This window comes from Chiloscyllium punctatum, chromosome 32 (assembly GCF_047496795.1).
Source record: "Chiloscyllium punctatum isolate Juve2018m chromosome 32, sChiPun1.3, whole genome shotgun sequence".
NCBI classification, from domain to species: Eukaryota; Metazoa; Chordata; class Chondrichthyes; order Orectolobiformes; family Hemiscylliidae; genus Chiloscyllium; species Chiloscyllium punctatum.
Window position 1 is genome coordinate 19,966,311 of NC_092770.1, and position 27,846 is coordinate 19,994,156.

Sequence of the window (27,846 nt, forward strand, 5' to 3'; positions counted from 1 at the left end):
CTGGTAAATTTAGCTCATGGACTCTGCTTTCATCACCTTTTCCAGGGCACAGTTCCAAAATCTCATGCCTCTGAGAGAAAAGAATTTCACCTAAGCCCTGTTTTAAATGGGCGACCCCGATCCTTAAGCAGTAACACCTTATTCTAGATTCTTCCATAAGAAGAAACATCCTTTCCACATTTACCCTGGTAAAACTCCTCAGGATTTATATGTCTCAATCAAGTTTAAAATTCTAGCAGATACAAGCTTGAGCTATCCACCCTTTCTTTTATTCTGGGTATTAGTCTAGTTAACTTTCTCCGAACTGCCTCAAATCCAGTTACATTCTTCCTTAAATGAGATGAACGATACTGTGCAGATTTCCTTCCCTGAGCAGCATTAGTGAACCAGATGAGTCTTTACAACAAACCAGTATAGTTTTATTGTTATGATTAATGAGAGTGTATTATTTAATTAAGTTCAAATTTAGTGGTATTGTGGTGGCATTTGAACTCTTACCCCTGGAGACAGATGCCCAGTTTCTGAATTACCATTCCCTGATTGAAGACTTTGGGGTATTTTTGTTCTTGGTTTCTGAGTTCAGGCAAAAGCTATGAGTGAGGGAGAGTGATGCTGCTTACTTGTACTAACGGAGTTTGTTCCCTTCTGTCTGCCTGAGTCAGTGAGGAGGCAGTAAATGAAGCCTGTGTTGTAAAGGCCTCCAAGGTAGAGCTGCAGGCAGCTGGCAATTCTCTGAGTCTGGACAAAGGCCATCTTCCATATGTGGCTGAAACAGATGTGTGATCTGAATTGATTCAATGATCCACAATGCCTATATTCAATGCATATCCTACTAAGCCTGTTTTCAGACAATGACAGGATGAATCGGCTACCCTAGATGTTATACTTAAATATCCTTGCATCTGGTTTATATCCTGACTCCAGGAACGAATGTTCAGAAAACAGCTGGGATTCCTTACCCAGTTGTTCAACAATATGAAATGTCACTACTGAATAAAATTAGCTGATCTGAAGCTTTTTTCACCATCATTCCATGTGGTTCCATTTTAATTTGCATCCTTTTCAAGTGGTGAGATTTTGAATAATTCAATCATTTAATTTAATCTGTGGCTCATATTAGACCATTAATTGCATCTTGAGCAGCTGTTACAAATTCTTGTCTTCCCCCCACCCCACCACTCCACCCCCAACAACCCCTCCTCTGAACATGAAATGTGGAGGTGTCCGCTATTTTAGGGTTAAAATAAAAGAACTTCCATCAGTGTCTATATATTAGGCTGCCTTATTAAAACACAGCATGCAAGAACAGCCAATCTGTAACAGGCAAACAATGGTGTAGGAGAGATTGCTGAAAAGTGGGAAGTGTGTCTACAAATTAAGCTCTGCTGTGCATGTAAAAGTAAAAGGTTAAAGATAGACCCTGGAGAGCTTTTAGTTGCTGCTTAGTTTCAGGAACTCAAGATTGGATGAAAGCTATTTAAAATATCCAGCATTCTCTTGAGCAGGAGCAAATTCTCATAAAGGAAAAAGCCGTTCAAAGGAGTGAAGTGCTGAAGTTCTGAGATCCAAGGTAAACTGTTCTTACGCATTTTAAAAGTATAAGTCAGATTTTTTTCAGATAATTGTGGGTAAATTCTCAATGTGAAGCACACACACATTAGTGCCATACACTATCGCATCTGAAAAGCTCAGCAAGATTTATTGGTCTGATGTGGATTTGTCTATCATTGCAAAAGAAACATCTTAAAAGACTGGTTGATTGAATGCTGTAATTAAATTGTCAGAAATACATAAAATTGGGTTTGGATGATTTCGATAAAAGACATTAATTGTAGGTTTTCAAATTGCTTTGTATTTTATAATTATGAACATCATCAATGCAGTTTTTTCATGTTTCTTTAACTCTGGAACATTTGGGACAAAAACCATCTGATTTATACAGGTGAAAGCAGATTTAATAAGCAAGGTCTAGAATTCTGTCTAGAATTTAAACTCATCCCTTCTTTTAAATCCAAAACCATCACCGTAATAGCAATCTGAAAATGCTGCTAAGTTGAACTCTCCATTTGCTTTCTAGAAACTCTTGGCTCGAATTTTATGATGTACACAGGTCCTCATTGAGAAAGTATCAATTTGAGAAAAATGCCTAGATATAAATTTGTTTTTTTTTGATAAATGTGTTCCAATTACTGGACAAGCTCCCAAGGAAGGAAAGGTTTAGTCTTAACAGATAGAGCAGCCCAGGTAATTGGAATGCTAAGCTAGTGTTTGAGATTATACAATTAAACGCAGCACATATGGGCTCAGATGTAGTGACTCACTTCTGACAAAATATGCTTCGACATTGTCAATCTTACCCTTGCTGATTCAGTGTGAACCTCAGTGGAGGACAGCAAGTGAGCTGTCGTCGCTTTGCAAGTTTTCTGCAGTTTCCCAATGTGTTATCTTTCTATAGCATTCAGTTTATCTTCTCTCACCCTCCATCCCAACATTCACCAGTGTCTTTTACATGTCTATCCTAGTGCACATTCACACCACCACTTTAAAAGAAAGGGTGCATACATTTAATGTTCTTAATTTTAACCAAGTGGCCTCAAAAAGATGGTATAGAGCACAGAACAACATAGTGGTGTGTGTTAATGGGCTTCTTGAGTTATCATAAAGTTGAGAATTTCACTTTCAGGGGAGAGGGGTGATAGGAAGAGATTTACTATTTCCTGCCATTTACTCTCAATCTAAAGTTTATTTATTCTTTAATTGAAAGCAATGGTTACAGTATATGTCATAGTGACTTCATGGGGCCTTTCTCTATATTGAACTGATTATTGATTCAGTTGTTTAAACATTTTCCACTTTAATCAATTTAATCAGGCAAACTAAGGACCGAACAACATGAGAGCAAAGTTCTCAGTTACAGGTTATTTTTACTTAAGTTTTCTTTCTTTACTCATAAGGTCAGAGAGTTAATCAGAGAAATCAATTATTTATTCTTGTATTACTAATTGTTGAAAGCTTATCCATCAGAACTGACCAAACTGCCTTTTTGAAATGTATAATGACATTTGATCTTCAGGTTTGTAATGGAGAAAATGTACTCATAAGAAAATTCAATCCAGATGATTTTATGTTTCAATAAACATAAACACGTGTATATGCCTTTCTTGCCTTTAGACATGAACAGCTTTGCTGTCTGGTTTAATATATACCTTTGAAATTTGGAATTCATCCGAACACAAGTCCTGTTTACCAATCATCCCTGTGTTCACTGACTAACAGTGCCTCGATTTTAAAATTCTCATATTTCTTTTCAAATTCTTTCAAGTCCTTGCCCCTGCAATCCTTGTAACCTCTTCTAGACTCTCCAAACCTCTGAAATATCCATGCTCATCCAATATAGGCTTGAACATCCTTCATTTTAATTGTTCCACCATTGGTGGCAACAATAAACATTATCATTCCATTACAGTCAACTTTATGGCCTGGGCTCTTCTCTCTTATTTAACTTCTTTTTCCCTAATCATTCTGTACAGCAATACTATTACACACCTCTGGAACTTGAATCCAGGCCTCCCAGTTCAAGGGTAGGGACACTACCATTGCTCCACAAGAGCGTGTCTGGTCTGGGCTCTATTTTTTTCATCTGATCAGCGATGCTGAGCATGCTTTTTTTAAAAATCTAACCTATTTTTCTAACCATCCTGCTCAGAGATACTATTACATATCTATGGAGTAGGTAGGACTTAAACTTAAGCCTCCCAGTCCAAGGACATGGATACTATCACAGCACCACATGAGGGCCTCAGGTCTGTGTTATATCATTCAACAAATTGATTGAATTCAGCTGACTGCACCGTCTATTCATGAATTCCTTCCCCAAATCTTTCTGCGTCTCTCTCTGCCTCCTTTAAATCTCTCCTTAGCATCTAAATCTTTGACCAAGCTTTGCATTTCCTCATCTACTATCAATTTACTTGACTCAGACTTTTATTTGATAATTACTCCTGTGAGCCATCGTGGGATAGTGTAGCACACTAAAATACTGTAACAAGAGTTAATAATAAACTAATAACAAATTAATTAATAATACCAGAAAGCATATCAAAACATGACAGCTGCAAGACCAGGTATGTTTCTCAGCCCTGGACAACACAGAGTTTCTTGCCCTGGGTTACTCTCATTTCCCCTTCCCTCCTCTGAGTTATCCTGTCTATTCCCATTGCTCACAGCACCTGAGCCACTTACTCCAATATGGTTTTGAACAATGAAAAAAGGAAAACACCTGAATTTCTATTATGCCTTAGACTACCACAGGTTTACAGATGATGATTTATTTGGGAAACATAATAACTGTCGCGACATTGAAAATGTGGTTAAAAAATTGCACACAGTGAGGTCCCACAGGAAGCACTGTTATAGTCACACAGATAATCCGCATTTAATTATACTGATTAAGGGATAAATATCGACCAGGGTACTAAGTAAAACACCTCCTGCTCTGTTTTGAAACAGTGACGAGATCTTTTACATTGCCCTGAGAGGCAGGTGTGGCCTTGAGTAAACATAATGAATTCAAGAGTCGTGAGGTGATGTTGCAGCTGTACAGGACTTTGGTTAGGCCACATTTGGAGTACTGTGTGCAGTTCTGGTCGCCTCACTTTAGGAAAGATGTGGAAGCTTTGGAGAGGGTGCAGAGAAGATTTACCAGGATGTTGCCTGGAATGGAGAGTAGGTCGTACGAGGATAGGTTGAGAGTTCTCGGCCTTTTCTCGTTGGAACGGCGAAGGATGAGGGGTGACTTGATAGAGGTTTATAAGATGATCAGAGGAATAGATAGAGTAGACAGTCAGAAACTTTTTCCCCAGGTACAACAGAGTGTTACAAGGGGACATAAATTTAAGGTGAAGGGTGGAAGGTATAGGGGAGATGTCAGGGGTGGGTTCTTTACCCAGAGAGTGGTGGGGGCATGGAATGCGCTGCCCGTGGGAGTGGTAGAGTCAGATTCATTGGCGACCTTTAAGCGGCATTTGGATAGGTACATGGATGGGTGCTTAATCTAGGATAGAAGTTCGGCACAACATCGTGGGCCGAAGGGCCTGTTCTGTGCTGTATTGTTCTATGTTCTATGTTCTATGAAAGCTGGAACCTCTGACAGGGCAGCACTGCCTCAGTATTCAACAGGAGTTGGAACCGAGGGGATGTGCTCAGCTCCTCACAGTGGGTCTTGAAACTGGACTCATTAAGTTGTTGATAAACATCAATTTCTTTCGGTGTGCTAAAATCTACTAGCTGAAATTCTCACCAGATGCATTATTTTTCTAAGAAGCACGGTACCAAGGGAATGTTTATACCACCCAGCTCGTGACTGCTTTAGTGACTCATCTGAATGTTTCAATGCAGTATGGAGTAGACCAGGTGTTGCGCATATTCCTGTTGATGGCTTACTCCAGAAGAAGAGTTACAATGTGACTCCATGCATAGTAAAGCTTTAGTTTTGAGACATTCTTCTCTCAGGTTATTTTCCATTTGGATTTTTTAATAATATCTGCCCCTATGGTGTGTGTAATTTGCTAGTCTCCTTTTGTTTCCATCTTTTCCTCGTGACTGAGTCACTGTTATTTCGCATTACTGCCTCCAGTATCACTCCCAGCTCCTTGTGCTATTTCCTCATGTTCCTTATGGGAGGCTTCTAAAGGTCAAGACTGATTGAATCAATGCCAAATGAATGAACTGGTTTGAAAACTGCCTTATCAAAAGAGAACAATAGTAACAAATGGCAGCAGCTCTCCCTGGTATGTAGTGCTTGCTGATGTCTCATGTTACTTTTTTTCTGGCTTTCCTGTTCTTCCCACCATCATTGCTAATATGGAAAGAAAGAAAAATAAAGAAGCTGTGTCTTTCCAGTATTTTTCACTGTCTCAAGGCAATGTTTAACTCAGCAGCACAATTGGTTAGCCAGGGTACTTTAATGAGATTTTAAAATCATTTAAAGCTGACTTATAACAAAGGCCATTCAACCCAATGAGGCAATTCCATCATTCGGGGAGATAGTGGCATGGCGGCAAAAACATTAAACTTACCAAGCAGAAACTCAGGCTAAGTGTGTAGGGACGTGTATTACAAAGAAAGTTAATGGAGTTTAAAACCAGTCAATAAAATTTGGAAATGAAAACTAGTAATGGTAATTGTCAAACTATCTTTGATGATCATAAACACATCTGGTTTTCAAATATCATTTAGAGAACAAAATCTGCCATTCGTACCTAGTCTGGCCTGCTTGTGACTCCAGATGCAGGGCAATGTAATTTACTTCTAACTACCTGTATTCCTATGTCCTTACAAAATACAAAAAATTGTTCCTTCAACTTTTATAAAGAAATTTATGCAATCAATCTTTATCATCTTAATCTTGAAATCCTGGTAACAACTTGGTGAATGCATGAGTCACTTTAAGCCAATGTATTTTTTCTAGGGGCCGGTGCCAAAAATGTGCACAGTACCCAAAATGTGATCTCTATAAGTACTTTAGTTCCTTTCATGTCCTCAGGATATTCCCAAGTAGCTCACTGCAAATGAAGTGAACTATTATCGGAGGCAAATTGCACACAGTGAGGTCCCAAAAGGAGGAAGTGAGAGATGATAAGTTAATAGGTGTGTGATTGGTCTATGGTAGTGTGAGAAAATGGATTCTCTGTGAACTGGGAGGTCCATTTGGCACATATTGTTTGATAGATAGAAAACAAAATCAAGTGTGACTTGCAAAAGCTATCAACTCCAAAGAAGAGCCATGTTGGAACTGAAATGTTTCTGTTTCTCTGTCCACAGATAGAGGAAGACCTCCAAAGTTTCTCCAGCACTTTCTGTTTTTATTGCTGATTCAATGATTTGGCTGAGGACAATTTCAAGCCCAATCTGCTTCTTTGCAATGGCAGTTGAGAGATAATATTTTAATTTGTTATGAATGTGGGCATTGCTGGCCAGGTCAGCACTTTTTGCCCATCCCTAACTGCCCTTGAGAAGGTAGTGGTGTCCTGCTTTCTTGAAATGTTGCAGTCCATGTATTGTTGGTATACCCACATTGCTGTCACAGAGAGAGTTCCAGGATATTGTTCCAGCATCAGTGAAAGAATGGTGAATTAATGCCATTGACCAGGAGAATGGGAAAACCCTTCCTGCACTTCACACAATGCCATGAATCTTGTTTACATCCAGTTAAGCAGATAGTCAGGTTTTCATCAATCTTGTAGCAAGGTATCAGCTGAAATTACATACGCACCTCTCCTGGAGTAGCTTGAATTCATGGTTTCTTGCCTCAAATGTCAGGGTGCATCACCAAGTCAACGTTGGTACTTTTGCTTTGTGCAAGAGTTGGTGGCGTAGTGGTAATATCATTGGTCTGGTAATTTGGAGGCATAGGTAAATGGTTTGGGGACTATAGTTAAAATCATGCACAGCTATTTGATAGAATTTAAATTCAGCTAAACAGATATGGAATTGAAAGTTATTCACAGTAATGGTCATTATGAAGCTATCACTGGTTTACTAATGTCCTTTAGAGAAGGGAATCAGAGCAATGTGAGTGAGTCCTCACTGATGTCTGAAATGGTCCTAGCAAAGCCACATGAGAGAATGGGGAAAAGGCAATAAATTCAGGACTTTCCGACAACACCCATATCACATGAAGAAGAAATTAGAATTGAGTACCGCAGAAAAGCATAGCTTGGTGTGAGATGAAATGAAAATATTTTTGTTTGCGTTTTCTTTGTCCTTAAATATTTATTAGTCATTTCCAGATTGTGTTCAGAGGATGAGTGTGCTTTGTCATTTCAGAGGCCAACCATGTGAGATGGAACATGAATCATGGGTAGCACAGATAGGTAGCAGCTGACAGTTTTCTTCCCCAAAGAACATTATTGAAGCTGTTGGGTTTCTTTAACTTCGATAACTTTTATTGTCTTTCATTCTGTTGCCAGCCCCCTAATTATCAGACTGATTGGTCGATTTATGAATTCAAGATGTGTGGATTGTTGGTCTGGGACAATAATTGCTTTGCTGGTGAATCCTGCTTAGTTTACATTAATGGCAAATTCATTTCAATGTACATAATAGCTGTTGGGAAAAATAAAGTGGATGATTAGAGAAATATATGTTGATAACATGGTATATAAGAGATTATTGGTCACTTATCACCAGCATTCACTGTATGTATGACTGCTAAAGACAAGTTTAATTAATATATTTTAAGTGTATTCAATAGTGTCAAAATAAGTACTCACACCCATGTGTCTGAAGGTTTTGGGTCAAGATCCAGGCAAGACACTTCGCATCAAATCTAGGTTGAGATTCCCAGTGAGGTCCTGAGGGAGTGCTGTACTAATGGAGGTGCATTATTTTTGGCTGCAAAGCGGGTGGCTTGGCAGTTCTCCTCCCAACTGTTCAGTTTCCCCAGTCTTATACCCCCCCTCCCCCCCAAAGAATCGGATTGTGTCATTGGCTTTTAAGATTGTCAATATACTAAATTCAAGCTGGATTGAATATTGGCATTTTTTTGAATATAATTTAAACTGATTGGCCTAATTTGAATCTGTTCTGTCGTTTCCAGGCAACCAACTATCCTAGCTACCAGCCCAAAATATTACATTGTATCTTGTTAAGAACACTTGGTGCTATCAGGTAGTTCTGCTAGCTTTTATCTCTCTTAAAGGTACAATACACCCACATCTTCATAATAGCTCCCCCTTAAAATAAGAACCATCATAATGAAAAGATGGCTGCATTTTTCTCTATTCTTTAAACACATTCCCCTAATATACCGATAGCTTTAATCTAAGTTCACCTTACCTCTTTCCCCCGTAACTGTAAGTATGTATAACATTAAATAAACACAAACCTCATTTTAAACTTTATCAGTTAAATCCACAATAAGGCATCTGCTATTACATTCTTATAACCCGCAATATATATGATTTTTAAAAGTCTGTAACATGAGACCCCAATGAAATAGTCTCATATTCTTGACTTTAAAGCATTCTAAGAATGTAAGACGATTGTGATCCATGTACACTGCCATCTCCAACAAATTGCTCGTGACATACACATTAAAATGCTGTAAGGTTCTTTTTCAATTGTGGAATATTTCCTCTGATGGATGTTGATCTTCTTCAAAAAGTAACCAACTGACAATTCAATCCCATCCTTATCTTCCTGTAGTAATACAGTTCCAACTCTTATGTCACTAGCATCGATGGCAACTTTAGATGGTTTTGAAAGGTTTGGTGTAGCTAAAACTGGTTTGGTGGTTAATATTGATTTCAGATGGTTGAATGATGCCTGGTATTGTTCTGTCCACCGAAGCTTTGTGTTCTTCTTCAGCAAATTGGTTAACAGTGTCACTATGCTGGTGAAGTTTGGAACAAACTTCTGATAGAATCCGCTGAGTCCTAAGAATCAAAGCATCTCTTTTTTCCAGGTTGGTCGTGGAAATTCCTCGATGGCCTTTGTCTTTGTCTTCTGTGAGGTCAACCTTCCATGACAGATGTTATGTCCCAAGAACATCACCTCTGCTTTTGCGAATTTCATTTTATTTAAGTTTATCACCAGTTTTGCTTCTCGTAGTGGTTCCAAGAGCTTTGTCAACTGTGATCTTTTCAGGACTGACTAACGATCACTACAACGCCCAAATAGACTGTACAGTTTGTTAACTCAGCCACAACTCTGTTCATGATTCTTTGGAATGTGGTGGGTGTGTTCTTCATTCCAAAGGGCATCACTTTAAACTGATATAGTCCATTTGGGGTTACAAATGCAGAAATTTCTTTTGACGACTTTGATAAAGGTACCTGTCAGTAACCACGGATTAAGTCCAACTTGGTGATGTAACAGGCTTGTCTGACTTTCTCAATACAGTCCTCCAATCTAGGAATTGGATTTGAGTCTGATTTTGTAACAGCATTGACCTTCCAATAATCCATGTAGCATCATTGAATCTTGTCCGGTTTGGGAACTAAGATGATCTGTGAACTCCACTTGCTCTGGCTTGGTTCGATGATGTCCTCATCAAGCATGGCTTCCACTTCCATCTGGACCTGTCAGGCTTTGAATAGGATTAAACCAATAGGGGTTTTGTTTTATTGGAGCAGTACTCCCTAATCTATTTCATGTACAATATCTTTGGTCCTCCCCATCTGATTCTTACGTATGTCCTTATATTGCAGTTACAAATCTTTCAACTGCGTTCTACGCTCCTGAGACAGATAGCTTATAACCAATCCCATTCTTCAATAACTTCTTAATCTTTTAATCTATTTTGAGGCATATCAAAATCCACATCATCGAGATTAGATTCCTCGCTCTGCGGGGCAGTAACTAACATCTGTTTCTCCAGTTCATTCTCTCTAGTATAACACGGTTTCAACATGTTCACATGACATACCTGATACTTTGTTTATATATCTGGCATCTTCACTAGATAGTTCACCTGACTCAACGTTTTCTCTATTTGAAAGGGACCACAAAACCTGGCTTTGAAGGGATCTCCTATCACTGGTAACAGTACTAACACATCATCCCCTCGGGAAAATGTCGGAGTCTCAGAGCTTTTATCCGTCACCTGTTTCATTCCATGCTATGTCCTGTTTAGGTGCTGTTTAGCTAACTCACCTACTCAACTTAGTCTCTCCCTCACCTCTGATATGTAATCTAAGTGTGAGATCTCTGACTTTGGTCTTGTCAATTTTTCTTCAATTAATTTCTAAGGATCTTTCACTTCATACCCGAATACTAACTCGAAGGGAGTGAAAAGAGTATCTTCATTTGGGGTATTTCTAATGGCAAACAATACAAAGGGGATACCTTGATCCCAATCATTCAGGTAGTCCTGACGGTATGCTCTCAACATGGTCTTCAATGTTTGATGCCACTTTTCTAAAGCTCCCTGGGATTCAGGATGATACACACTGGATTTAAAGTGCTATATACCGAAACTATCCATAACCTCCTTAAACAGCCGAGCAGTAAAATTTAACCCTTGGTCCAACTGAATCTCTCTGGGTAGCCCATACCATATGAAGAAAACTACTAACTCCTCTACCACTTTTTTTGCCTTGATACTCTGCAATGGAATTGCCTCCGGAAATTTGGTAGACACATCCATTATAGTTAACAAGTACTGGTTCCCACTTTTAGTTCTCGGGAGAGGACCTAAACGATCAGTTATAACCCATGTGAAAGGTTCTTCAAATGCAGGAATTGGCAACAAAGGTGCTGGTTTTATTACCGCCTGTGGCCTATCTATCATTTGGCATGTATGACACATCTTCTGCATTCCAGGCGAATAGAAATGTTTTTGTACCTTAGCCTGAGTCTTTCATACCCCCAGGTAACTTCCTATAGATAAAACATGTGCTACCCCTAACACCTCCTGTCTCTATGCTACCGGGAACACAATCTAGTGCACTTTGAACCATTTCTTCTCTGCACTAACCATCCATGGTCTCCATTTCTGTCTTAAGATTCTATCTTTCAGATAATAACCTTCTGGAATATTCTCTGCCTCCTTTTTAGAATATGCATCCACATATATATCTTTGATTGCCTTGTCTTGTTGTTGCAAGTCTCTTAGCCTATCAGAACTAAACACTTCTGTCTGACCGTCTGCCTGTTCAGGTTTTTCCTGCACCATTACATCTAACAGGGTATCTGCTAGCTGAACCTCAACTCCTTCACCTTTTTTACTTTTCGCTATGTGCGGTGAGTTCTGATAGTGAGATCTGGTTACCACACAGACTGGGAAAATACCAGGATATTTCTGTTTTAACTCCTCAGTTTCTTGATCTTCCTTGGGCTTCTACACAACAATGGGTGTCACTCCCACCTTGGACCCTGCCAAATCATTCCCAAGAGCAAATTGAATTCCTGGAACTGACAATGTCAATCACTCCCACTGTAACTTCCCCAGTCTTGAGTTGGCACTCCAACCTGATCTTACCTAGGGGAACACTAAAGTTCTGTCCATCTATCCCACAAATTACCATACTCTTGGGTAACAGTTTAGAAAGACTGTATAATCGCCCCATCCTTACTATCAGCGACTGGTTAGATCCTGCATCTCTGAAAATTATAACTTCTTGTCCATCTCCCCCTGTTCTTTCTGAGTAAACTTTACTCACAGAGGTGAATTCTTTGCAGAGATCAGGTACTACCTCCATAGGAGACAGTGAGGTCTGCAGATCCTGGAGATCAGAGTTGAGAGTGTGTTGATAGAAAAGCACAGCAGGTCAGGCAGCATCCGAGGAGCAGGAAAATCGATGTTTCCTGCTCCTCGGATGCTGCCTGACCTGCTGTGTTTTTCCAGCAACACACTACTAACTCCATACGCATCCCCTGCCTAAGCTGTGCACTCTTCTGCAACTCCTCAGCTCTTCTTGGGGTCTCCTTTACTAACTTCACTAATGCCACTGGTTTAGCTTCTTTTAGCACATCTTTTCCCACAGTGCCTTTCTTTAAATACCAGCACTGTGACATTATGTGTCCCACTTTCTGGCAGTGGAAACACCTTTTGCCAGTGCCCTTCTGAGACCACCAGCACTGTAATTTTCTGTGTCCCACTCCATTACAGTGAAAACACCTCATGCCTTTCATCTACTGTCCAACCTTTTAGACTTCTTTAACATGTGGTAAATTTTTACCAGTGTTCTCTACTCTTTGTTTCATCGTGTAGGATCATCCCTTCTCTCAACTTTTATCCCTCACAGGACAAAATTCTGGCTGGAAGCTTGTCTTATGCACCAACATGTACTCATCTGCTAATTCTGCTGCCCTTCTTACTTCCTGAATTTTCTGTTGCTCCACATAAATTCTTACCATCTCTGGGAGTGAGCTTTTAAACTCTTCCAGCAGAATAACCTCTCATAGAATCTCAAAGGTCCTATCTATTTTCAAAGCACACACCCATCTATCAAAATGACTATGTTTAATTCTTTCGAACTCAACATAAGTTCCTTCTTTGTGTTTCTGAACCATTGTCTATATGCTTCTGGTACCAATTCATAAGCACTTAAAATTGTCTGTTTAACCTCTTCATAATCACTTGACACCTCATCTGACAATGCGGCAAACACCTCACTAACTCTGCCTACCAGTTTAGTCTGAACTAGCATTACCTATAAATCCTCAGACCACTCCATCTAGCTAGTCAATTTTTCGAATGAAATAAAGAAGGTTTCAACATCTTTCTCATCAAAAGGTGGCAGAGTTTTGACATATTTATTTTAATCATTCCCTTCTCTTTTAATCTCCATCCTGTTAACTTGATTTTGCTAAGTCTCAACTTCCCAAGCTCAAATTCTCTCTCTTTCTCTTTCTTCACTCTCTCTTTCTCTCTTCTCTCTCTTTCACTCTCCCTCTCTCTCCCTCTGTCTATCTTCTAACTCCATTTTCCTCAATTGTAATTTAAGGTTTTTCTACCTCTACTGCACTTGTCTGTTTCTCAGATACATCTAAGTGTTTGAGTAACTCCCTTACAATTTCAGCTTTGGTTAAATCCAAATCTAATTTATTTGCTAATTCTAAAAATATGGCCTTTTTCTTTCCTTCTAAACTTTCTTGGCAAATTTGAGGATCATCTTCAAATTCCAGAACCTCTTTAGCAATTTTAACAGCCATTTCTCTCACTTTTAGTTTAATCAACCACAAGTCACCAAAATTAAACAAATTGCCTCACCTATGGTTTATTTAAGGATCTAGGACACTAACCTGTCAGTGTTTAAATCTATTGGGACTTTTCATACCCCCAAATCTATTCAAATCTGTCTAAACCAGTTCAAATCCTGGATGGGCCCCCAAACAGTTACGTCAGGGGGTAAACCCTCCGACTTAGTTTAAACCAGAAACACAGAAAAGATTTATCCTGTGCATTAATCTGTGAAAATTCAAGAGGCTAAGAACTATTTAAGGTATAAATTAACAACTTTATTTCTTAAAGTATGAAGAGAATAATTCACTAACATCTATTTACAACTCATTCCTCTAACCTTTCTTTTACTTTCTCTGTTATAATACTAGTCTGATAAAGCCCCTGATTAAGATTTACCAAAAATTTAAATTTTCAAAACCAGACAGATGCCGAATCTTTTCTTTATATCTTCATTGGTCTTCTTTTCTTCTTCTTCGGGATTTCTGTTTCACAGGTTAGTGATAGATAAAGGTACCTTTCAGAGAGTTATTCTCCAGGCAGTCTGCAGATGCTGGTGGCTTAGCAGTTCTCCTCCCAAGTGTTCAATTTTTCCCAGTCTTATTACTGCGCCCCCCCCCCCCCGCCCCCCACAAAAGCATCGGATTATGTAATTGACTTTTAAGATTAAGATTGTCAATATACTAAATTCAAACTTAATTGGAGGTTGGTATTTTTCGGGGTATAATTTAAACTGATTGGCCAAATTTGAATCTGTTTTGTCATTTCCAGGCAACCAGCTACCCTAGCTACTGGACCAGAAGATTACATTATATCTTGTTGAGAAAACTTGGCAATGTCAGGTAGTTCTGCCAGCTTTTGACACTCATAAAGCTACAGTACACCCACATCTCCATAATAATGGCAATGCCACTATCAATCAGATTTCACCTGTCAACCAATCAGCACTGTCTTATCAAGCATTAAAAATATTGGTTTTACTCTTAAATTGTATCCTTGCAAATTGTCCTGATGAATACATGATGAAAAACAAAAATAAATTAATACTATTTTCTGTAGAAAACTGAAATGGAGAAGCTCTGTATCTAGTTATCTCAGATGCAAAGCAGACTCATAGAATGTAACTTCACTGTTGAAAGTACAGTTAAGTGTGGCAGGATTCAGCAATTAGTAATATAGAGGTAATCTGAGATTCTAAAAGCAGAACTAAAGAGCACACAGGTACAACTTTAACTGAAACCATCACTAACTCCTCACTGTCACTGGGTTAAAATTCTGGAACTCATTTCCACAGTACTCAGGTGTTCCCAGACCACATGGACTGCAGTGGTTTAAGGAGGCAGCTCATCACCATCTTATTAAAGGCAAAAAGGATAATTGCTGGCCTAATCAGTGACATCCAAATCTCACGAATAGATCAGAGAAAAACTAGACATGGGGAGGGGGATGCAGGAGGAATGACTTTCTTCATTAGCACTGCCAATCAGGAGGCTTGCCTTTCAGATAACAGATAGAAAAATGTAGAGCTTTACAGATATATATAATTGGTGGGCTTTCTGAAGGCAGGACAAATTTGAAAAATGGGCTTACATGAGGTCAGATCCCTTTATGACTGTATGGAATATAATTTCAATACAAGGAGGTAGGTGCTGAAAATGTGTTGCTGGAAAAGTGCAGCAGGTCAGGCAGCATCCAAGGAGCAGGAGAATCGTTGTTTCGGGCATGAGCCCTTCTTCAGGAAGAAAGAAAATGCTTGGTGCATTTACTTGGACTGAAGTGATGAACAGATTTGACTTCAGTTAGCCAGTGGATGTTGACTCTCTGTCTCCTTTGTAATGGGAGCTTGACCAGTTGAGTGGGGCAGCAATCATATTGTGGGGTAAACAATCTTTTTTTTAGAATTACGTCAGTCCATGTGTTCTCCTGGAATTGTTTCAGACCCCTGAAGTGGGCAGAGTGGAACTTTCTAGAATATTTATTCACTGTGAAACTGGTTTATATCTTTGTCACGGGCTCCAAAATTTTCCAGAAGATTACATGGTTTTCCAAGTTCTGAGGGAACATTGATGGCAATATGTGGTTTGTGGGGAGGTGGGGATGGGCTAATGAGGGATAGAGGTTTTAGTCATGACTCCTCAATCATCTTGAAGTGTGGACAGATTGATGGGTCCACTGTCCAGTTTGCAAATTGGTAACACTTCTCACATGAGATGTTCATCTGATTTGATGCCAAGCAAGAAGTGTCACAGAACATTTTTATTTTATCCACTGTATTTTTCCTTTCAGGGCAGTTGCAAACATGAAAGGTGTGATCCAATCTGTTCTAGTTGTTTTATTCCTAAGTGGAGGCATTTGGAGCCAGGATCTAACAAACTATTTAGAGCGTCTAGAATACTTTTATGAATGCCCGAAAGAGTGTCGATGCCCTTCTACTTATTCAAATGCCCTGTACTGTGACAACCAAAACCTCAAAGAGATGCCCAAAATGCCATCAAGGGTTTTGTATGGGTACATTCAGAACAATTTCATCAAAGCACTCCCAGAAAAGTCCTTCAAGAACAAAACCCAATTGAGATGGATAAACCTAAATAAGAATAAGATTACAAGCGACAACATTGATAAAGGCCTGTTTCAGAAGATGGAAAATCTGCTTCACTTGTACATGGATGATAATAATCTTGAAGAAGTGCCTGCACCCCTGCCAAGCAGCTTAGAGCATCTTCGCCTGGCCAGGAATAAGATTTCTCGCATACCAGAGGGAGCTTTCACCAACCTGGACAAACTGACATTGCTTGACCTGCAAGGTAACAACTTGAAAGACTTTGCCATTGAGGTGAACACTTTTCAAGGACTGAAGAGTCTACTGCAGCTCAATTTGGCCAAGAATGGCCTCAAGGAAATGCCCCCACAAATCCCCAATTCAACTCTGCAACTCTTCTTGGACAATAACTCCATTAAAGCCATCCCACAGGACTACTTCAGTGGACTTCCCAAGCTGTCTTTCGTCAGGCTAAATCATAACAAGATTTCTGACACTGGAATTCCTGAGTTTGTTTTTAACGTGTCATCCATAATAGACTTGCAGTTGTCACACAATCAACTCACTATAGTTCCACCCATCCATCTCAGTCTTGAACACCTGTACCTCGACCACAACCAAATCAAAAGTAAGTCACAGGTTATTATAAAAGCTTATTTGTTTTGATAATACACTTTTCAGTTTTCGAAAATAATTAAATGAAAGGAGTTGTCGAAATCATAAGGGGGTTGGATAGAGCAGATAAGATTAAGCTATCAGGGCAGCATGGTGGCTCAGTGGTTAGCACTGCTGCCTCACAGTGCCAGGGACCTGGGTTCAATTCCAGCCTCAGGCTATTATCTTTGTGGAGCTTGTGCATTCTCCCTGTGTCTGAGTACTACTCTGGGTGCTCTGGTTTCCTCCCACAATCCAAAGATGTGCAGTTTAGGTGAATTGGCCATGCTAAATTGTCCATTGTGTTCAGGGATGTGTAGGTTAGGTGCACTAGTCAGGGGTAAATATAGAGCAATAGGTTAGGGGAATGGGTCCGGCTGGTTTATTCTTCGGAGCATCAATGTGGACTTGTTGGGCTGAAGAGCCTGTTTCCACACTGTAGGAATTCTAATTCTAATTCTAAACTGATTCTATTTGTAGAAGAATGAGAGGAAATAGATTTAAAAGTGATTTGCAAAAGAAGCAAATATGATATGTGAAAAAAAGTTACAGAAGGTTAAAGTAAACTAGAAATTGGTCTTAAAAATAAAATCTTAAAGGAACTTCAAAGGGTGAGGCTGTTGGTTGTATATAAGCTGTCGGGAGATTGACAAAGGCGCTACCACAAAATCACAGACTGAAGAGGCGATTTGAAATTGCCCACTGTCGACAGAGGGTGGTTGGGATGTTTTCATCATCGTGCTGACTTGAAACATTGCCATAAAGGTTAATACAGTTAATAAGGTCAATAATTTCATGGGTTTTATTAATGGAGTGTAGAGTACAAAAGAAAGGAGACGGAGTTGAACTTGTTAAGACACTAGTTCAGTCTTAGCTGGAGTACTGCATCCAATTCTGACACTGCACTTTCAGGCATTGGAGGCATTGGAGGGAGTGCAGACAAAATTCACCAGAATGATTCTAGACGGTTACAAAGGTAGAATAGAAATTTGGGATAATTTCCTTGGAGAAAGGTCAGACTGAGAGGAGTGTTGATAGAGGCATATTCAAAATCATTCAGGATCTGGACATTGTAAGTAGGGATAAAACTCCTTCTCAAACCTAAAAGATCAAGTACAAGATTTAAAGTAATTGGCAAACACAGCAAAAGTGATTATGGATAAAAGGCATTTCAATGCAATGAGTGTTTAATGTCTGGCATGCATTGTCTACGAGTGTATAGAGCTACATTCAGTTAAAGCCTTCAAAAACTGTTACTTGCAGGGTTGAGGAAGAAAGTAGGAGAAAGATATTAAGTGAAAAGTTCATTCAGAGAGTTGGTGCAGATATGATGGGCTGAGTACCTTGTAATATTTCTGTGATTTCGATATTAATGGAAAATTGGAACAATAGGAAATCATAATTTTGGGACAGGAAGCAAGAGTGCTCCTGATGTATTTTTTAAACACAACATAGATGTGACCTCTTTACAACAATTTCCTTTGATATAGAACCCTGTTGCTATTAAGTCTCTGAAAATCTGATGTTTAAAATTAATCAAAAGTTTTTTCCCGTGGAGTAAGAAACATCTGTGAGGGATAATTTTATGAATTCAATCTTTGCCAACTGATTGCATAAAGCAGAGAATTGCAGCATGGCATCCATTGAAGTTGATGGGCAATATCCTGAAGTGCATCCCTGCAGGCAAGATTGCTGACTGATCTCTTGCACATGGGGAAAAAATGATTCTTCCAAGTAATAAATTTGTTATATTCTTTGTCACCAATTCAAGTTTCCTTTCATACTTTATGTATTGGAAATGCACTTGGGCAAACTCTTTACTGGTGTATGTTCATACATGGACACATGAATTCAGCCTCTTGATCATGTTTTCACCATTCAATAAGATCATGCCTGATGTGACTGTGATTTCAACTCCACATTCCCAACTCATTCCCCATATCCCAATCGTAATAAACTTTGACTTGTAGAGTTCACAGAGTCATACATTTTAGAAACAGGTCCTTTGGCCCACCATGTCTCCCCTGACCAACAAACACTAAACTGCACTAATCTCATTTACCTGCATTTAGTAAACAGTCTGTGATGCTCTGGCATTTTAAGTACTCATCCAAATGCTTCCTAAACGTTGTGCGAGTACCTGTCTCTACCACTCTTGAAGCACAACATTCCATATTTCTACCACCTTCTGGGTGAAGAAACCTTTCCTCAGATCTCCTCGAAACTAATTACTTCTCATCTTAATCTTGTCCCCTCTAGGAAAAAGATTCTCATGATCGACCTAGTCTATGCCTCTCATACTTTCGTATACTTCATTGTTGTGACTCCCTGATGGCCTTCATGAAATCCTTCTGCATTTTGAAAGCCTTTTTTTTTGTCTCTAGTGCTTCTCTTTGCATTTCAGGTGAGCTCTGCTCTTTGAGTGGCATGCTAATTGAAGAGTGCATGGCTCACTGCAACACTGTTTATGAGACTCTTCATTATTATGATGTCCTGGCACAGATCCAGCATCAATAATGCAGTTACTCAGCTGGAAAGTTATTTTGGGTCAAGTATAGTGTTTTTCAATGCACTAAGTGGCCCCTTTCTGTGGTGTCTTAACTCTATGGATTGGATTATTAGGACAGTTTGCGATCTGGATCAGAGTGAAGGGGATGGTTGGCATACATTTGATGTCACAGCCTCAATGTTGGTTTGCCACCTTGATTCCAAAGCTTTCCCTTACCCCATTCCCCTTCAAGCCATTTTTATGACATTATAATGCTTTTTTTCTGTGATCTCTTTTGTCAATGTTTCAATTTTTTAAATTTAATCTATTTTTCCAATAAACCTGCTCAGTGATGTTATTACACACCTCTGAAGCAGGTGGGACTTCAACCCAAGTCTACCAGTCCAGTGGTATCCAAGGGCAGCAAAAAAATGAATCTGCTGCCAGCCCCAAGCAATTAAGGTCATTATGGTTCAATACCTGATCATTTATAGCCTCATTTACGTGCTGACTGGAACATCCCATATCACCCTGGATTATGTCTGAGGTAACTTGACTTGGACTTGGGACTTTGATTTGAATTATATCACCATTCCTTCAGTGTTGCTGGGTCAAAATCCTAGTATCCCTCCTCTGTTTCCACACTGAAGGGATTCTATGGACTGCAACAGTTCAAGAACATAGCTCACCAACATTTTCTGAAGGGAAGTTAGTGTTTGACAATACATGCTGAACTAGCCAGGTCAGGTATTGAACAATACTGGTCTTAACTGGATGCATGTTTCAATTTATTGCCTTGCTGCCTTTATTTAAAATGGCTCAGTGGAGAATTTGCTTGGGAAGGATTTGGAGTCAGCCCAATCCCTTCCTGATTTGAATTGTCTATTTTTCTCCAGAGAGATAGAAAGAGAAAGAGAATTAATGCACCAGCCACTTATTCTGTTAAAATTCTGAACAATATCAATGAATATAAGTCCTTATTGAAAATGTTCAATATCTCAAAATATAATGTTTCTTCTTTGTTCTTGCTGATCAACTAGGTGTGATCACAGTTCACAAAGGCCCTTCACTTTTTCTGATCTCTGATAGAGGCCCTACTCCTCAATATCCTGTTGGTTCACAAGCATCAACCTCCTTCTTGACCTTACTGTCTTCCTCTTCCTGAGTCCACTTCATACTTGGTTCTTGTAACATGATCGTCTGGCCTTTGTTGGATATACCTGTACTTCTCCGTCTTCTTTCCTGAGCTTGCTGGATTTTGGCCGCCATGATTTTTTTCCCCGATGCTCACATTCTTGGTCCAGTCTCAGCGTGGCTTGGCTGATCCACTTCAACATTCTCATCCCTGCCACAATGAACCTTCTATTTTCCACTTCCATCAAGAGCCAAGTTTCGCACCCATACAACAATGCTGGTTGGGCACGCAACTTAAAGATCTAGTCAGGATGGCAATTTCTACTACCAGTCTTTTTATTATGTTAAAGCTAACTTACGAAAAATTTTTATTTTAAGATATGTCTTCCGTTCCAGTCTGGCTATGACAAGACCACATTATTGATCGCACTGTCCTTCACTGCTCAATGTCATTACCAGTGCCTGTTGACCTATTGAGCATTTACCAACCTTTAGATTATTCCTGACAGCCCACAAATAAGGTGAAGTAAATAAATGCAGTCTCTTTGGGTTTTCATTTGCACAGAATTTACCCTAATGTTGGGATGTTCATGAGACATAGTCCGAAGACCTGTATTATGAAGATCCCCATGTGTTGCACATGCTCAAAGTCCGACAGTCCATAGCTTTAAAGCATGCCTACAAGAGATGGCAGTGTTCCTCTGAATACAAAACCTCTCTGTCTCGATCACTTTCCAGTAAACTTTGAAGAAAGTTCGAAAGTAGATTCAGTTCGAAAGTAGATTTCAAGTATTTAATGTGTTGCCATCCACCATCTCTCAATAAATGACATTCAAAAGCATCACTTTCTTCGTGTGATGAAGAAGCTGAGCCTCTAAAATGTGGGCAGAGGGAACAGAAAGTGAGCTACAATCATGTTTCTGGGGACTTTTGTTCCTCTTTGACATGAAGCCCAAAGCCCAATATTATGTGCACCTTGGGCATAACTAGAAGGAAGAACCAGTAAAACTGTCGGGTATGACCAGTAAGGCGTTCGACAAGGTTTCCCATGGGAGACTGATTAGCAAGGTTAGATCACATGGAATACAGGTAGAACTAGCCATTTGGATACAGAACTGGCTCAAAGGTAGAAGACAGAGGGTAGTGTTGGAGGGTTGTTTTTCAGACTGGAGGCCTGTGACCAGTGGAGTGCCACAAAGATCTGTGCTGGGTCCACTACTTTTCATCATTTATATAAATGATTTGGATGTGAGCATAAGAAGTATAGTTAGTAAGTTTGCGGATGACACCAAAATTGGAGGTATAGTGGACAGCAAAGCATTACAATGGGATCTTGATCAGATGGGCCAATGGGCTGAGAAGTGGCAGATGGAGTTTAATTCAGATAAATGCGAGGTGTTGCATTTTGGGAAAGCAAATCTTAGCAGGACTTATACACTGAATGGTAAGGTCCTAAGCAGTAGTGCTGAACAAAGAGACCTTGGTTTATAGCTCCTTGAAAATAGAGTTGCAGGTAGATAGGATAGTGAAGAAGGTGTTTGGTATGCTTTCCCTTATTGGTCAGAGTATTGAGTACAGGAGTTGGGAGGTCATGTTGTGCCTGTATAGGACATTGGTTAGGCCATTTATGGAATATTGCATGCAATTCTGGTCTACTTCCTATCAGAAAGATGTCGTGAAACTTGAAAGAGTTCAGAAAAGATTTACAAGGATGTTGCCAGCTTTGAAGGATTTGAGCTATAGGGAGAGGTTGAATTGGCTGGGGCTGTTTTCCCTGGAGCATTAGAGGCTGAGAGGTGACCTCATAGAGGTTTATAAAATCACGAGGGGCATTGATCGGGTAAATGGACAAGGTCTTTTCCCTGGGACGGGGGAGTCCAAAACTAGAGGGCATAGGTTTAGGGTGAGAGAGGAAAGATATAAAAGAGACCTAAGGGGCAACATTTTCATGCAGAGTGTGGTATGAGTATGGAATGAGCTGCCAGAGGAAGTGGTGGGGGCTGGTACAATTGCAACATTTAAAAGGCATTTGGATGGGTATATGAATAGGAAGGGTTTGGAGGGATATGTGCCGGGTACTGGCAGGTGGCAGGTGGGACTAGATTGGGTTGGGATATCTGGTTGGCATGGATGAGTTGGGCTGAAGGGTCTGTTTCTGTGCTGTGCATCTCTATGACTCTAGGGCCGCTAGTTTTGTGTTTCAAAATAGAAGACCCCTATGACCAGAATGTTGATTTCTCAGTATTATTGATTTTTTACTAGTTTTTCTTGCTGCGTACCCATTCAGACAATGGGATAGCATTTCTGTATCTTCTCCTGACCCTCCGTCTTGTGTCTGGTTAAATATTTAGATCCCCTAGCTGATGGGAAATGAAAAGTATTGAAAGTAAATGGAATGTTAACATCATATTTTCCCTGAAATTAACCTGTTACTTTTTATCCACAGACATTAATGGAGCTCAGGTCTGCCCCATACCCATCAACACACTTAGCCAGATGCCCTCAACGGATCATCAGCCTCGTCTCCGTTACCTCCGCCTCGATGGCAATGGAATCAAACCTCCCATCCCTCTAGAGCTCTTGATGTGTTTTAGACTTCTTACTGGAATTGTCATTTAAGTAGTCAAGCTTACTCTCCAACTCGGTTCCGAGGGAAAGAGAAAAAAATGCAAGTCTTGCGGGTCTGATACTTGCAGTTTGAGATGATTCCTATTTGCATACCATCTAAACTGAAAAAATGGCAATAAAATAAATCCAGTAATGGCAGAAAAGCACTGGCAATAATTCAAACGCATTTGTCTTAAGTAAATACCAATCTGAATTATATTGAATTCTGGACAGAAAAGAAAATTGTCCAGTATTATTATCATGGGTAGATTTTCCAAACCCTTACCTTCAATTAGATCCCTGATTCTCCTGCAAGTTTGTTTTGGAAAATTGGTACTCTTTAGTAAATCTTCATACAATAGTATTCCAAATATCTTGACCAGACTGAAGTAATATCTGGTGTTATGTCAAGGAGCAGAATCTGTACGATATTGTAATTTTACCTTGATCTTCTCTCTGTTGAATTATAGATTCATTGTTTGATTGAAGATTTCACAATGCACACATTTAAAGCACCTCTTAGGTCTGACTTGTGTCATCTCTAACACATGTTCCGAGTTATGCTAAAAATTTAATTTGGAATTTTAACCCATATTGTACGTACTCCATTAACAACTAAAGCAAAATAACTTGCTTGTCACTCCATCATCTTCTTCCACTGATCTACAAGACATTTTTATTCTGGAATCTGATCTACTGAGGTCTACCAGGATATAATCCCAAATACAGAATGTGACTATGAAGACCAGAAATCGGGAATCAGCAAAAATGTTGTAAATTCACATCGGTGGAAACAATCTGGAAATCTCTCCTTACAAAAGGCTGGAAATGTTAGGGCATAATTGGAGCTTTCAAGACCAGGATTGGTAGACTCATGTTAGGTGAGGTTGTCAATAGACAAGGAGCAAAGATAGGTAATTTATTACTCATTCCTGGGATGTGGGCATCACTGGCAAGGTCAACAATTATTGCCCATCCATACTTGCCCTTAAACCGAGTGGCTTGCTTGTCCATTTTCAAGGGCAGTTAAGGATCAACCACTTTGCTGTGGGTCGGAGTCACTGACCAGGTGTAAATGGCAGATTTATTTTGTTAAAGGACATTGGCCCAGATATTCCAATTATCCTTGGTATGGATTCAACCTTTATCCAATTACCTGTTGATGATTTTTCCATCCATGATTCCCAAAGCTATGCTGAATATCTGGATCAGAGGAAACGGGGGAAAAAAGTCCACTCACTTAGTGCAAGAGTGGCATTATGTCCAAAATACTCCCCTCTTTTTACAGACTTGCTATTGTATTTCAGGAATTGAATTATTTAAAGTTTGCAATGTCATATTGACAACAACTGTGTAAGGTACACGAGGAGGGGTAAGGTAGCAGATGGGTGGATAAAGGGGATAAATGTCAGATAGATGACATGCATAAAATGCCAGGTTGGTGAAGGGTGTCAGATAGTTAGGGTATCAGGCGGGTGAGGGGATAAGTGGGTAGCTGCCACTTAATTGGAGGTCAGAGGAGTAAGGTCGACTGGGGCTGGGAGAGGTATTGGATCCAGGGTTGGATTGGACTGAGGTGGCCAGACTGATGTTGAGTGGGATGGCGAGGTCAGGGGATGTCAGGGGGAGTTATCTCCAGCAGGGTAGAGTCAGGAGGTTGAGCCACACCCAATGTAAGGTAGACGCTTGGGTTAGGTCAGAGGGGTTGTCAGATGTCATTGGGAAATAATAAACAGTGAGTCAGAGGGTGTCAATTTAATAGCTACATTGGCATTGGAATTGTCTTTTAATCCCATAACATTCTGAATTCTCCAATTGTAATGGATTTATTCAGAGGGTTTGAGATTTGGGGAAATTGCATCAGAGTCAGTTGCACATACATGGTTCTCAATGTGCAACTCCAGTTTGCACTGTTCCAATGACTCTCTGGCCACTGGACTATCTGGGTCAATACTGAATCTGATGAGTTTTTACAAAAAGTTATGATAGTTCCATGATCAACATGGAATTCTAGGTTATGTAAAAAAAAATCAAATTGACATTTCCCAATCTGCACTGGTAGAATTTGGAGCCACATTCCTAGCTGATCAGCTATTAGTCCAGTGACATTACCACCATCCAAACATTTCACCTACATGTGAGTCAGTCTAGATTGAACTGAATGATGGAGCAGCTTTGTAGGGTTGAACACCCTAATCCTGCTTATAACCTGGAGAGAGAGAAACAAACAGACTAGTGTCTTTTGAGACTTGTCCTGAGGGATGGTATTTTTCAAAACACTTGCTTCCATTTTCTCTATTCAGATGCAAACCCATTACTATATCATCACACCAGTACTAGGCATCCCTGTGTAATCATAATAGACTGCATAGTCTTCCGATGTCATCCACACTGCAATCACACAATGAGTGTATAGACAGCCTTCAAACTGAAAGACTGCAATCTATAGATTGATCTACCTATAGTATAATAATCTAAATCATGATTTTTAAAAAATCAAATCATTGGAAATCAAATCAATTGGAAATTCTAAAGACAGAAGCATGAAAAAGATTTAAAAAGCAGAAACTCTACTTATTACTATTTTTAGTTTTTCAATTAGTTCATACATTCCAATTCTGAAAATACTTAAACCCAAATAATAAAATACTGGAAGCAGATAGCAGGTGCTTTTAAAGAGAACAGGGGGCCTTTTAGCCCATCATTCTTCTGTTAACTCTTTGAAAGAGCTGGGTCAAACTGCCCTGCTGTTTCCCCATTCACCTGCTCTCTTTCCATTTCCCTACTCTTTTCCATAATCTTGCAAACTAGCATCATATTTAATTTTGAAATTTGCCACTAAATGTGCTTCCATTGCCCCCATAGGGGCTGATTCTGACTTGTAACAACTCACTGCATTAACCTTTGTAGCACTGGTTATTGACCCTCCTGTCAGTGGAAGGAGTTTCACAATTTGCAATTAGATAGATGTAGTATTGTGTGCGTGGTCCTGATGAAGGATGAATAACAGGCAGATTGTAGTGCATAAATAGGAGTTTCATGCCACTACCTGGGAGACCTGGCAGTTCAATTCACAGCAAAGTCCACCCATGGAATAGCATGAAACTGTGGGCAAGGCTCCCCTCCTCAAACACCAACTTGGAAAGTGACCCCTCAGTGCCCTCACTGAATGAGCTAGATATTTGGGAGGAAACTGACAACAGATTTTGCTCCTGAAAAATCACTACAAAAGAATGTTCTGAAATTCAACCGTTGTATATACCTAACTACTATAAAAATCCCTATGCAATATGATAGAAGGTATGACTATGTTTTACTAGATCCTTATGCATCAAATATGCTTATTATACCATAATTTGAGCCAAGAAGCTTAGAATTCATAATAGAATAGTGCTGTGTAATATGCATGTTATTATTCCAGCATAGGAACACCTTATAATAAACATGCATGGACAAGGTTAATTTATTTCTATTTCAGATAAATAAACTACCCGGAGTCTTTTTAGATTATCGCAAAAACAATAAAGTCCAAAGATAAATAAATCTGTGTCATTTATTACAATGTGTATGTATGTAAACTCATGGATGATTTTACTAAAATTATAGAAGTTGCCTATACATTAGAAGTTTTTACCCTGTGCTGTTTTGTTAAACACAACACCTAAGGATTTAAGCTGCTTGAATCCTGGGGCACAGGACTTTGAATTAATTATGCACACTGGCATGTCATGGTGAAATCTGAGATTATTCTTTCAGAGGAAATCTCTCAATACAGTGAAAATGAAGCATATGGAATCAGACCATTCAGCTCGCCTTGTCCTTGCTCATTCTCTGTGAGAGCAACTCAACTAATCCCACTGCAACCTCACCCTTCCCTATTTTATTTCCTCTTTCTTTTTCTCATCAAATGCTTATCCAGTCCCTTTCAAAAACCATAATTGAGCTGCTGCTCTCTTGAGTGATGCAGTCCAGATCCCATTCATCTACTGTGTTGGAAATTCTTTTCTTTACATCACCATTGCTTCTATTTCCATCTATCTTAAATCAGTGTCCCCTGGTTCTCAATCCTCCTACATCCTGGGAACATGGGTGTGAGGAGTAGGAATTGATCATTCAGCCCCTCAAGCCTACTCTGCAGTTTGATATGACCATGACTGATCTGTTTGGGTGCGTTTGAATTCCACATTTCCTATCTTCTGTGCCCAGACCCCTCAGGATTGATACTCAATGAATTACTCCTGAGGCGTCATCATTGCTGTGAATTAAGAAACACATGCAGTCAAATTTGTGCACAATAAGATTCTATCAACATGATGATCATCATCCCGTCACCGAAAAAGGCATTACTGTGTGACTTATGTCCCTCTTCACAGTTAATATAAAGCAACAGTGGCAGAGACCCAAAGCAAGATGTCAAGCAGATGCTGACCATAGCTGGCAGCCATAATAGACAGGGAACAGAATGAATTTAGATGGGCCAGCCTTGAATTAATTAAAATCCACCAATTCATTGCAAGTTGGTTATTGTTGTGTTTGTAATGAGGTCAGCCAACTAAACCTCATATGATATGAATTCCCTGACTAGGGCTGTTAATCTGGCTGATAGATATAAACAGGAGTGTCAGAGAGGCAAAAGTGAGGAATGCAGATGCTAAAGATTAGAGTCAAGATTGTGGTGCTGGAAAAGCATAACAGGTCAGGCAGCATCCGAGGAGCAGGAAAATCAATGTTTCGGGC

General features: G+C 39.6%; 1 protein-coding gene across 1 annotated transcript; it reads left to right on the forward strand.

Moving 5' to 3' along the window:
• Positions 1-1,267: 1,267 nt before the first annotated feature.
• Positions 1,268-26,727, forward strand: LOC140457960 (keratocan-like). The gene is made up of 3 exons (XM_072551830.1): positions 1,268-1,570; positions 15,974-16,854; positions 22,949-26,727. Exons 2-3 carry the CDS (start codon positions 15,987-15,989, stop codon positions 23,119-23,121), a joined length of 1,041 nt encoding a protein of 346 aa, XP_072407931.1. The 5' UTR covers positions 1,268-1,570; positions 15,974-15,986; the 3' UTR covers positions 23,122-26,727.
• The last annotated feature ends 1,119 nt before the right edge of the window (positions 26,728-27,846 follow it).